This window comes from Borostomias antarcticus (assembly GCF_949987555.1).
Source record: "Borostomias antarcticus genome assembly, chromosome: 22".
NCBI lineage: Eukaryota > Metazoa > Chordata > Actinopteri > Stomiiformes > Stomiidae > Borostomias > Borostomias antarcticus.
Genome location: NC_140255.1, coordinates 2039486 through 2052238, shown reverse-complemented (window position 1 = coordinate 2052238; position 12753 = coordinate 2039486). Strand labels below are relative to the sequence as shown.

The following is a 12753-nucleotide window of genomic DNA, read 5'->3' as shown; positions in this document are numbered from 1 at the left end:
GACATGGCTTGATAGGTGAGCTCACCACCATCACATTGACAGTGAATCAAATTAGATTTAAAAAATTAAATAAAATCTAATTTGATTAAATACATAGCATAACACTATTTGGATCATTCCTACACATTCATCACAGTGTACTTAACACATTCATCCCCTGAACGCCTGTCTGTGTGTTGCAGTCTGAAGTTCAGACAGGCCTTTGAGTGCATGAGGAAGCTGAGGATCAACCTCAACCTCATCTATGACCACAACCCCAAGGTTGGTGAATCCTGTTGTTACTGTTAACCTGACCTCCGTCTGGCTTGGAGTAATATTTCAGACAGTCCAGTTCAAGAAGACACTGACAACTGTCCCTTTTCAACCAAAGTGATTTGCGAACCGAAATATGTCATATTGATTTGTTTGAAGAGAAGAGAGTCAAACTAATTTGAGAAGCAGAGCAGGTACGCATCCTCCAACTGTCTGTCTGTCTGGGGGTGCTCAGTCTGTCTGTCTGTCTGTCTGTCTGTCTGTCTGTCTGTCTGTCTGTGTGTGTGTGGGTGCTCAGTCTGTCTGTCTGTCTGTCTGTGTGTGGGTGCTCAGTCTGTCTGTCTGTCTGTCTGTGTGTGGGTGCTCAGTCTGTCTGTCTGTCTGTCTGTCTGTCTGTGTGTGTGTGGGTGCTCAGTCTGTCTGTCTGTCTGTCTGTGTGTGGGTGCTCAGTCTGTCTGTCTGTCTGTCTGTCTGTGTGTGGGTGCTCAGTCTGTCTGTCTGTCTGTCTGTGTGTGGGTGCTCAGTCTGTCTGTCTGTCTGTCTGTCTGTCTGTGTGTGTGTGGGTGCTCAGTCTGTCTGTCTGTCTGTCTGTGTGTGGGTGCTCAGTCTGTCTGTCTGTCTGTCTGTGTGTAGGTGCTCAGATACAGTCGATACTCTGTAGAAAAAACACACCAGATGAGTGTAAATGCAGTAGTGTTTTAGTGGAACTCCAAAGACCATCTAGAGGTGTGAGACTTTTGGTTCAGATTCCCTTCATCAGGCCTGCTGTGTTCAGGCTGGCTCCCAAGCCCATGGGCTGTTCCCGCTCTTTTATGGGTATATATTGGGAGCCAAGCTGTTGTCCCAAAGAGAGCTGTTCAACTAAATGACATGCAGCCATCAGGGGCGCAATGATGACTTTTCATATTGACTCATCTTATGAACAGGTATAGCCTATGGGCTTGAGTGGACTTTTTGTTCTGTTTGCTTTGTGATGTTGTTTTCTCTTTTGGTTCCTTCTGTACTGGGACTCATCCACTTCTGACATGCTAGGCCTCGATCTACCTGTTGGACATTTGAGTTACAGTAGATAACTATAGTATGGCTCCTTTTATATTGTATTATATTTATATTCCAATTTATACAGTAGATGGTTTCTCTTTACCCCCTATGCTGAGACGATGATGTAATGATCATATTGTTGTTATCTACACTAAGTGTTTTTATATGTTTGTTGTATTAAATGTCCTCCTATGTTAGTACCTCCCCCTACGCAGGTACCATCGAGTGTGATGCTCTGATGAAGGCACTATGCTGAAATGCGGTAACCTAATAAAAAATAAAGTGAATCTGAACCAAAAGTCTTGCACCTCTATATTTTCTTTGTAGTGCCGCTATTTCCACTGGTGTTTTTTTCTACAGTCAAATGAATGTGATTGTGAACTGAAGTGAGTCATCGGTTCAGTCCATTTGATATGATGCTGTCATGTGTTGGTTCAGTCCATCTGATATGAGGCTGTCATGCGTTGGTTCAGTCCATTTGATATGATGCTGTCATGTGTTGGTTCAGTCCATCTGATATGAGGCTGTCATGCGTTGGTTCAGTCCATCTGATATGAGGCTGTCATGCGTTGGTTCAGTCCATCTGATATGAGGCTGTCATGTGTTGGTTCAGTCCATCTGATATGAGGCTGTCATGTGTTGGTTCAGTCCATCTGATATGAGGCTGTCATGTGTTGGTTCAGTCCATTTGATATGATGCTGTCATGTGTTGGTTCAGTCCATCTGATATGATGCTGTCATGTGTTGGTTCAGTCCATCTGATATGATGCTGTCGTGTGTCAGCTGACTCTCGTTGTTCTCCCAGGTGTTTCTAGAGAGCGCCGAGGACTTCCTGAAGCAGCTGGACTCCATCAATCACATCAACCTGTTCCTCACAGAGCTCAAGTGAGAATAAACTCCACCATATCTTTTTGTGACATTGATTTTATTGAAAGAATAGCGCCCCCTGCTGTCCGTTTGTCTGATCTGCGCCGTTTTTACATTGTTGATCTTTGGGCATTGAGTATATCACTGTTTGTAAGACGTCATTGATTTACGCTGTTTCAGAGAGGAAGACACCACTACGACCATGTACCCCTGCCCAGGTGACTCTACTGCTCAGCCAGGGGTCTGTGGGAAGAAGGTGGACATTGTGTGTGATGCTTTGCGAAATGCAATGGAAACTATGGACCCATACAAGTGAGACAAAATTACTTTATAGGAATTGATGTTCTTCACATTGCTTCGTGAAATGGCAAGCCTATTTGTTATTGTTGAGAGGTACGGCTCTCTCAACATGTGTATTGAGCATTTCATTGTTCATGGTACCAATATCATGTGCATGTGACAAATAAACAAGAAATTATTTTTTCCTTGACTACTAATATGAGTGTCACCTGCAGGTACTGTCTGTCCATCCTGACGTCACATGTGAAGAAGACTGTCCCTGAGCTGGAGACGGCGCTGCAGAAAGTCCATGAACTTCGAGGTAGAAAACATGCGAGCAGAATTTTCTGGTCATCAGAAGATGTTTGCAAGATGTCTTAAAATACAGCATATCTGTATTTGTCAATCAATCAATCAAAGCTTTATTTGTATAGCGCATTTCATACCCAGAGGCAACACAATGCGCTTTACAGAGAACAAGGGAGGTGGGCAGACGTCCCACTCTCTACATATTCCAGAGGGAAGCAAAAAAACAGTAATCACCCGGGGGCCAGATAAGTGAGCTGTAAAAATTCTTCCCTGACCCCTCTCAACAAGGCGATCGAGCAAGCTCCAGGAATATGATTGTCTACCGGCTAAGAACATTTATAAAGCAATACATTACATTAAATTACATTTCAGAGTAAGAGAGGCTAAAAAAGCATAATAGGAGAGACATGGCAAATACTGGTGTGTGTTTGCTATGGCCCAGGCCTAAAGCCGGAAGTGGGCTGGTGTATGTCTGTGTGTATGTGTGTGTGTGTTAACTAAATGCTACGACATCCACAGCAGACACAGGGGTATCTATCGGACTCCGGGAGGTCTGCTGGTGACAGTGGGGCATCCACTGGACCTGGTTAGAAGATAGGAGGGAGAGAGAGAGGCACTAGGAGAGGGAAGGCAAAACAGGGTTAGTAGCACACAGAGCCATAAAAGCAACACAGATATTAAAACAGGCAACCTGGAGCAAGCTCCTGGAATATATTTGTCTAACGGCTAAGAACATTTATAGAGCAATAAATTACATTAAATTACATTTTCAGAGCAAGAAAGGCTAAGAGCATCAGGTCCAGGCCTAAGCCGGATGTGGACTGATGTGTGTCTGTGTGTACGTGTGTGTGTGTGTGTGTGTGTTAACTAAATACTAAGACATCCACAGCTGAGACGGGGGTATCTATCGGACTCAGGGTATTTGTGTGTACATATATTCCTAAATTTGTGTGTGTGTGCGTGCGTGCGCGTGTGTGTGTTTAGTAAACCCTCCCGGTGCGGCCAGCGCGGTGAGTGCAGAGGAAGCTCTGAAGTACCTGCTGTTCCTGGTCAACGTCAACGAGCTGTACGACCACTCTCTGGGCACCTACGACTTTGACCTGGTGCTCATGGTGGCCGAGAAGTCCCAGAAAGTGAGTGATGTTACACTGATGCGTCAGTGAGTGAGACTGTTTTCTAACAAGTACCAAAATAGCATTAGTAGCGAGATAGTATCTTAAACAAGGCGACCAAATCGTTTACCAAGACAAACGTTAAATTGTAACTTGTAAATCTGTCATTTAGAATTGAGTATAAGAGTTTATCTGTATCGAGCATAATCCTGGAGCATTTCACTGTGACTGTACACCGTACATTACATGTGACAAATAAAAGGAATCTTGACTCTTGAATCCTACGTTCTTAATCCATTACTGGGTACATATCATACATTCTTAATCAATCCATTTATACATTTCTTTGTATCCAAGGACCCCAAGGAGTACCTTCCCTTCCTGAACATGCTCAAGACCCTGGAGCTCAACTACCAGCGCTACACCATCGACAAGCACCTGAAGAGATATAAGAAGGCCTTACATCACCTCAGCAAGTGTGGTGAGTGTCAGCAAAGTGTTCCTTCTTGCCTCTCACCTGGTATTAAGGAGCTTGCTAATTCTGTTTTAGCACTCTAACATTCTCTAAACCCGTCCTGGAGGTGGGTATTATAAACATGCGTTTCCTCCCAGGGGAGGAGCACTTCCCAGAGGCTCTGAACCTTGTGAAGGACCAGCGGTTGTACGGTGAAGCTCTGGGTCTCTACCCGTCAGACAGCCCTCAGTACAAGGTGAGGCGCTTCTGCTGCTAATGGGCGTGGAGTTCTGCTCCATCCTGGGACCCAACCAGGAAACAAAAAGCTGGATTGTTTCTGTGGTCTATCCCTCGGGGCTTGAGTCAGGTCATAGTGGCCTCCACTCTCCCCCCTCCCCCTCTCTCTCTTTGTCCCAGAGAGTTGACCTTTAACCCCCCGACCCCAGGCCCTGAGCTGCGCCTACGCCGAGCACCTGGTGGAGCAGCAGCAGGCCGAGCAGGCGGGGCTGTTGCTATGGCGATGCGGGGAGACGGCGCGCGCCCTCCAGGCCTTCGTGGGCAGCACCAGCTGGAGGCACGCCCTCTGTGTGGCGGAGCAGATCCCCCTGCCCCCCGACCAGCTGGCGCTGCTGGCCAGGGACCTGGCAGGTACTGACCACGTCCTACCCTCACACCTGCCCTCACACACAGGGCTCAGGCACCAGGCCACATCAACAGCACGGGGATGGATTACCTCTGGTCACATTTGAGTAGTTCTGACCGGGCAATCTCTTGATTCTAACTTTTTTATCGGGGGCCAAGCAGCTAAGCTGCGCAGGCCACCATTGTTCTGGTACCTTTTCTTATTATTCTTCATCTTCCTCTGTCATTGGAGTCTATGGCAGCCCATAGAACCGTATGGTAAAAAGTTGTGAAAATTGGCACACTTATTCATGACAGTCCCCTGAGTCTTTTCACCAAGACCCATGTACACAGCTTGAACTCGCTAGCGCCACCAACATGTCAAAGTTGGAGGTGCATTTGTGCACACAACTTTTGACCTGTAAGCTCTATTTTCAAAAACGAGGTACCGTTAGATTCCTTGGCTCAAGCCGAGTTCAACGCACCCCATGACATCATTTTCCGCCATATTGGATTTTGTTAAAAACACGTAAAATGCATCTCCTCCTAGGAATTTCAACCAATCTGCACAAAACTCGGTATACACATTCTCTAGATCAATTTCCACAAAAGTTATCCAGGGCGTCCAAGCCGCCAAACAGGATATGGGTTCATATCTCAGCAAATTGTTAATGTATCAAAGCCACATTTGGGACACTCAACGGGGACAGTCCCATGAACCTTGTCAGCAAGTGTCATCGAGACAGCTCGAACCCTCTAGCGCCACCACCATGTCAAAGTTGGAAGTGCATTTAGGCACACAACTTTTGACCCGTGTGACCGATTTTCAAAAGTGAGGTACCGTTGGAATCCCTGGCTCATGCCGAGTTCATCGCACCCTATGATGACATTTTCCACCAATTGGATTTCCCGCCATTTTGTATTTTGTGTAAAACACTTAAAATGTATCTCCTCCTAGGGATTTGCACCCATCTACATGAAACTGGCTGTACACATTCTATAGACCAATGTCCACAAAATTATCACAGGGATTTTCGATTGTCAAAGGCGTTCGCCCGCTACAGCCAATCGAATTTGGCGTCCAAGCTGCCAAACAGGAAGTGTGGTCATATCTCACTAACGTTTTAATGTATCATAACCACATTAGGCACACTCATCGGGGACGGTCCCGTGACCACTATCACCAAGTCTGTCGATACCTCAAACTCTCTAGCACCACCAACCTGTCAAAGCTGGAAATGCATTTATTCTGAACCGTATGCCCGATTTTCAATACTGCAGTAGAGATTCGAACGCGGCTATGGCGTATTTCGCTTGTTGTCTTTGATGCGCTGGTCACACATCCTGCTTGGCCCCCACATTGCTGCTTGCAGCTATATTTTTATTTAACCTTTATTTAACCAGATAAAAAGCATTGAGATAAATCTTTTACAATACTGACCTGGCCAAGAAGGCAGCAAAGCTTAGCATAGAAAGACACAAGGACATATAAAATACAGAGAACAACACAACTAAATATACAAAAGGCGTAGAGCACGTGGGAACAATAAGAAATTAAGGTACATTACTACATGAGCAGCTGGTGGTAAGGACTTCTGATCATTTCAGTTTAAAGCTGGCTAAAGGAATAAGTGCCATCAGTTTGAGGCTTGACTGAAGGTCATTCCGAGACCAACCACTAACCGTATCACAGGAAGTGATATTTCTCTCACAATGACATGTTTTTGGGGTTTCCCTCCCGTTCTAGATAAGCTGATGGAGCTGAGGAGATTCACCGAGGCAGCGCTGCTGTTGGAGCAGTACGCCAAGGTGCTAAGTAGCTTCAGCATTTCTATCCCAACTGCTTTTCAGTTGTGCATGACTTGCCTCATTTTTGTACAGCAAAACTGTCAATCAGCAGAACATATCCAGTGAGACTCCTAATCCTTTATCTATACAGGGAAAATATTTGGACCTGACTCTCTTTAAAAAAAAAAATAATAATAATCCCCCTTTGGCTGTTGATGTCACCATGGGACCCGATTATTATAATTTTGGTGTTATTGTTGTTTACATCAGGACTATGAGGAGGCGATCTCAGCACTCATCACTGGCGCTGTCTGGGAGGAGGCACTTAGACTGGTCAGTGAACAAGATGGATCCCAATATACCAAACAGTGTTCACACTTAAATGAAATATTAAAATCTGAATGAAATATGAAATACGTCAAGTCCTCATGTTTTTTTTTCTCCAGGTGTTCATGTACAACAGACAAGACATAATTGAAACAAATCTCAAACCGGCTCTCTTAGAAGGTAAGGACACCACGTTCCTGCCCATTCAGATTCCTTTATTGTTCAGATTCAGATTTCTTTATGGTTACATCTTTGCCCATGTACAGGGGGGTACAGTTCTTGGGTTCTGGCTCCTCAACCTTGTAGCAACAGCATAACAACAGAAGATGATGGCAGTAAAGACAGTATAATACATGAAAGAATAGCTAAGCCATTAGAAATAAAAACAGTGCAATGAGCCATAATAGAGGCTGTAGTGAGTGAGTGGTCCGGTCAGCTGAACGTACCCTGTGGGGGGACACAGAGCAAGGCCAGGATCCTGAGAACCTATCCATATCCATATAGCACACACATAATCCATCTATTATTACCTTATATAGAAAGGGTACTTATTGTGTAATTAGTGTTAATTTGTAAACTTTGTAAGTTTCGTAATTTGTTATTTGGAATAGAGTATTAGAGTTGTAACAAGCATAATCTTGGAGCCGTGTCACTGTAACTGTACACCGTACATTACATGTGACAAATATAGGAATCTTGAATCTAGTGTACTCTATATAGTACTCTATATAGTTAGTGTGAATGCTGATTCAGCATTCACACTATTGTTATTTATCGGTCTGGGTCTGGCTTTATTTAGACTTTAAGAATGCTCTCTTCTCTCTGCTTGTTTTTAGCGTTCACTTCCCACATCTCCTTCCTGGAGGCTCAGAGAGCGACGTTCACTCGCCACAAAACGCGCCTGGCGGTGGTGAGGGAGCTGAAGGAGAAAGCCAGGCTGGAGCTACTGGGTAAAACAAGTGGGACATATGCCCAGCAGAAACTGTTTCATCCACATTGTTTCTAACCCTCTCTTTCTCCCTTTCTCTCTCCGTCTCTCGCTTTTTCCTTTCGCACTCTTCCCCCCTGCTCATCACTGTTTATCCCTCCCTTTCCCCTCCGTCCCTCTCCCTGCACCCCCCCCCCTCCCAGATGAGGATGTGCCCGACTGCCCCGACGCAGAGCTCTACTCTGACGCCAGCAGCGTGCTGACAGGCAGCCACGCCGGCTCCAAGTACTCCCACAGCAACTCACGCATCTCCTCGTAAGATGGCCGCTAGTAACCTCACTGTGTATCAACCCCCTAGTAGCCTCACTCTATCAACCCCCTAGTAGCCTCACTCTATCAACCCCCTAGTAGCCTCACTCTATCAACCCCCTAGTAGCCTCACTCTATCAACCCCCTAGTAACCTCACTCTATCAACCCCCTAGTAACCTCACTCTATCAGCCCCCTAGTAGCCTCACTCTATCAACCCCCTAGTAGCCTCACTGTGTATCAACCCCCTAGTAGCCTCACTCTATCAACCCCCTAGTAACCTCACTCTATCAACCCCCTAGTAGCCTCACTCTATCAACCCCCTAGTAGCCTCACTCTATCAACCCCCTAGTAACCTCACTCTATCAACCCCCTAGTAGCCTCACTCTATCAACCCCCTAGTAGCCTCACTCTATCAACCCCCTAGTAGCCTCACTCTATCAACCCCCTAGTAGCCTCACTCTATCAGCCCCCTAGTAGCCTCACTCTATCAACCCCCTAGTAACCTCACTCTATCAACCCCCTAGTAACCTCACTCTATCAACCCCCTAGTAGCCTCACTATCAACCCCCTAGTAGCCTCACTCTATCAACCCCCTAGTAGCCTCACTCTATCAACCCCCTAGTAGCCTCACTCTATCAACCCCCTAGTAGCCTCACTCTATCAACCCCCTAGTAACCTCACTCTATCAACCCCCTAGTAACCTCACTCTATCAACCCCCTAGTAGCCTCACTCTATCAACCCCCTAGCCTCACTCTATCAGCCCCCTAGTAACCTCACTCTATCAACCCCCTAGTAGCCTCACTCTATCAACCCCCTAGTAACCTCACTCTATCAACCCCCTAGTAACCTCACTCTATCAACCCCCTAGTAGCCTCACTCTATCAACCCCCTAGTAGCCTCACTGTGTATCAACCCCCTAGTAACCTCACTCTATCAACCCCCTAGTAGCCTCACTCTATCAACCCCCTAGTAACCTCACTCTATCAACCCCCTAGTAACCTCACTCTATCAACCCCCTAGTAGCCTCACTCTATCAACCCCCTAGTAGCCTCACTGTGTATCAACCCCCTAGTAACCTCACTCTATCAACCCCCTAGTAGCCTCACTCTATCAACCCCCTAGTAGCCTCACTCTATCAACCCCCTAGTAGCCTCACTGTGTATCAACCCCCTAGTAGCCTCACTGTGTATCAACCCCCTAGCCTCACTCTATCAACCCCCTAGTAGCCTCACTCTATCAACCCCCTAGTAGCCTCACTGTGTATCAACCCCCTAGTAACCTCACTCTATCAACCCCCTAGTAGCCTCACTCTATCAACCCCCTAGTAGCCTCACTCTATCAACCCCCTAGTAGCCTCACTCTATCAACCCCCTAGCCTCACTCTATCAGCCCCCTAGTAACCTCACTCTATCAACCCCCTAGTAGCCTCACTCTATCAACCCCCTAGTAGCCTCACTCTATCAACCCCCTAGTAACCTCACTATCAACCCCCTAGTAGCCTCACTGTGTATCAACCCCCTAGTAGCCTCACTGTGTATCAACCCCCTAGTAGCCTCACTGTGTATCAACCCCCTAGTAGCCTCACTCTATCAACCCCCTAGTAGCCTCACTGTGTATCAACCCCCTAGTAACCTCACTCTATCAACCCCCTAGTAGCCTCACTCTATCAACCCCCTAGTAGCCTCACTCTATCAACCCCCTAGTAGCCTCACTCTATCAACCCCCTAGTAACCTCACTCTATCAACCCCCTAGTAGCCTCACTCTATCAACCCCCTAGTAACCTCACTCTATCAACCCCCTAGTAACCTCACTCTATCAACCCCCTAGTAACCTCACTATCAACCCCCTAGTAGCCTCACTCTATCAACCCCCTAGTAGCCTCACTCTATCAACCCCCTAGCCTCACTCTATCAACCCCCTAGTAACCTCACTGTGTATCAACCCCCTAGTAGCCTCACTCTATCAACCCCCTAGTAGCCTCACTCTATCAACCCCCTAGTAGCCTCACTCTATCAACCCCCTAGTAGCCTCACTCTATCAACCCCCTAGTAACCTCACTCTATCAACCCCCTAGTAACCTCACTCTATCAACCCCCTAGTAGCCTCACTCTATCAACCCCCTAGTAGCCTCACTCTATCAGCCCCCTAGTAGCCTCACTCTATCAACCCCCTAGGACTGGAAAACCCCTGGCATGAGAAGAACATGTAGCGGCAGCTGAGCCCTTCTGGTGGTGAATGGTTTAGAGGACAGTATCAGACAGTAGCGTCTCTCTTCCACAGGAGGTCATCAAAGAACCGCAGGAAGGCTGAGCGCAAGAAGCTGAGTCTGAAGGAAGGAAGCCCCCTGGAGGACATGGCCCTGCTGCACGCCCTGGCCGAGATCATCCACAGCGCGGACAAGATGAGAGGTCCACACATCTGCACTTTCTTTTCTTTCTTTCTCTCTTTCTCTCTCTCTCTCTGTCCCTCTCTTATGCGTCCATTCTCCCTTCTGGCATGTTCATGGGCATCTCTTCAAAATGAAATACAATCAAATGTATGCCAAGCACATCCACCATGCTGATGCAGGACAAAATTACATCTGATAAAGTAAGGTTGAGGTCCGCACACAGCTACTCCACAACGTTGTCACCGTTTACCTAATAAATAGCCCTGTGGAGGAGCTGTGTGCGGACCTCAACCTTACCATCTTTTCAAAATGCCCAGTGAAATCCTCGTCCTTCAGGGTCAGTGTGTGAGTGACATGCCGTGTTGTCCACGCCTACAGAGGAGGTGCACAGCCTGCTGAAGGCCCTGGTTCTGTTCCAGTTTGACGGACAGGCCGGGAGGCTGCAGCAGGCCTATGGGGACACTCTGCAGCTGGTGGAGGCGGGAATAACTGAGGTGTGGCGGGAGGGACTTCAACAGAGCCAGGCCCCGGTGAGAGGGAGACACACACACACACACACACACACACACACACACACACACACACACACAGAAACATACCCTGCACACACTCTTATCCTCACACACACACACACGCATCCTTGACCATACTCATTAAGAGTGGTTCTGTTTCAGGTCACGGGTCCAAATTCGACAGCAAACAGCATCATGGCTTCCTTCCAACAGCAGAGACCAATAGGACCCCAGCAAGGTTAGTTTAGAACAATGCCAGGTGTTTAAAATTCAATCATCCATCTCTATTTCTCTCTTGGGTTGTAATATTATACTTTCCCTTGTTCCAGACGCTGAGACTACTCCTCTCCCAAAGATGAGGAACGGTGTCAAGTGGAAGCTCACTATTCTGAAGTAATTATTGTTTAATATACAGTATTGTTTTACTTGGAATGGATTATTTTATCGTGAATGTTGTATTAAAGATTAATATCAAGAACTTCTTGCAGTCTCTTTCTTCAGTTTCATTAACCAGCACAATCTAGGTATGTAGTCAAGTGACTTTATTGAGTGCCTACTCACGCCTCGCACCAACATTATCTGACTGTCGGCTTATGAATGTGTTCAATGTAATTTTATTTTTATAGCACGTAATACAAATCAATGCAGCACATAGTGCTTTACATAAAGAGATGGATAAAAACACAGATCATGTAAACACAATGAGAACAGATTTAAAAGAAACAATAACATTAAATAATTAACAACTGTAAAATAAATATTTAAAAAGAGAGAATACAAATTAAGAACAGTTTAAGATACACAAGTAAAGCCATGTGCAAAATCTCGCTTAAAAGTGACTATGGTCTCAGACATTCTCAGGTCCTCTGGAAGGGTGTTATAAAACTGAAGGCTGCCTCCCTGTACATCAGGTGTACATTTTAAAAGCATGTCTGACATGTATTTAGGTGCATGCTTATGTATGGAACCAGTGTAGTGATGTGAACCCTCCTCCTGGTCTTTGTAAAGAACACATGCTGATTTGATAATCCAACCTTCTAGTAATACAGTGATGTATTTGACTGTATGTGTAAGCATGTAGGCTATGGGAATGTTGATTCTTGAAGTTTGGGCTGTAAATGTCTCTGGAATCGCTCCTCTCCTAACATGATGGGATTTCCATCAGGAAGCTTGGTGTAACTTGGCATAAAGTCAGTTGGTAGCTATAAGAGCACTCCAAAACGAATCCACGCCAAAACGAATCCACGCGTTCCACGGAACTGATTGGTTTTCAATAAACGGCCGGGTAAGTGAAACTCTCGAACATGAACTCAGCCACCTTCTGGGCTGGACTGAGAGGGGGTCACGCAACAACACGGTGTGTTCCTCGCTTGAAATAGGCCTACCTACTTTTGAAGGCATATTCCCACAGACTGTCTTCATCCCATTCGAGTATTATTCCATTACGCGCCGTGTTAACGTGGGGTGCCACGGGCCTTCTCACCACCAAACCCACAGCATTGGGAATTACGCACGACGGCGCGTTGTTGTCCAAGGTAGGCTAAGACCAGTTCTCAGATCA

General features: G+C 46.3%; 1 protein-coding gene across 2 annotated transcripts in view; it reads left to right on the top strand.

The window, feature by feature from the left end:
- Window positions 1–11642, top strand: part of elp1 (elongator acetyltransferase complex subunit 1) — a 19915-nt gene extending 8273 nt beyond the window's left edge. For both annotated transcript variants that reach the window (XM_084455972.1, XM_084455971.1), the window contains 18 exons: window positions 1–15; window positions 183–261; window positions 2099–2178; window positions 2341–2472; window positions 2676–2761; window positions 3733–3881; window positions 4218–4341; window positions 4473–4570; window positions 4761–4962; window positions 6683–6744; window positions 6994–7056; window positions 7170–7230; window positions 7887–8000; window positions 8182–8293; window positions 10572–10699; window positions 11059–11210; window positions 11355–11430; window positions 11522–11642. The exon at window positions 1–15 is cut by the window's left edge and continues 59 nt beyond it. In XM_084455972.1, coding sequence (XP_084312098.1) covers window positions 1–15; window positions 183–261; window positions 2099–2178; window positions 2341–2472; window positions 2676–2761; window positions 3733–3881; window positions 4218–4341; window positions 4473–4570; window positions 4761–4962; window positions 6683–6744; window positions 6994–7056; window positions 7170–7230; window positions 7887–8000; window positions 8182–8293; window positions 10572–10699; window positions 11059–11210; window positions 11355–11430; window positions 11522–11589 — 1801 coding nt within the window. In that variant the 3' untranslated portion in view covers window positions 11590–11642. The remainder of the gene's footprint in view (window positions 16–182; window positions 262–2098; window positions 2179–2340; window positions 2473–2675; window positions 2762–3732; window positions 3882–4217; window positions 4342–4472; window positions 4571–4760; window positions 4963–6682; window positions 6745–6993; window positions 7057–7169; window positions 7231–7886; window positions 8001–8181; window positions 8294–10571; window positions 10700–11058; window positions 11211–11354; window positions 11431–11521) is intronic.
- Window positions 11643–12753: the final 1111 nt, after the last annotated feature.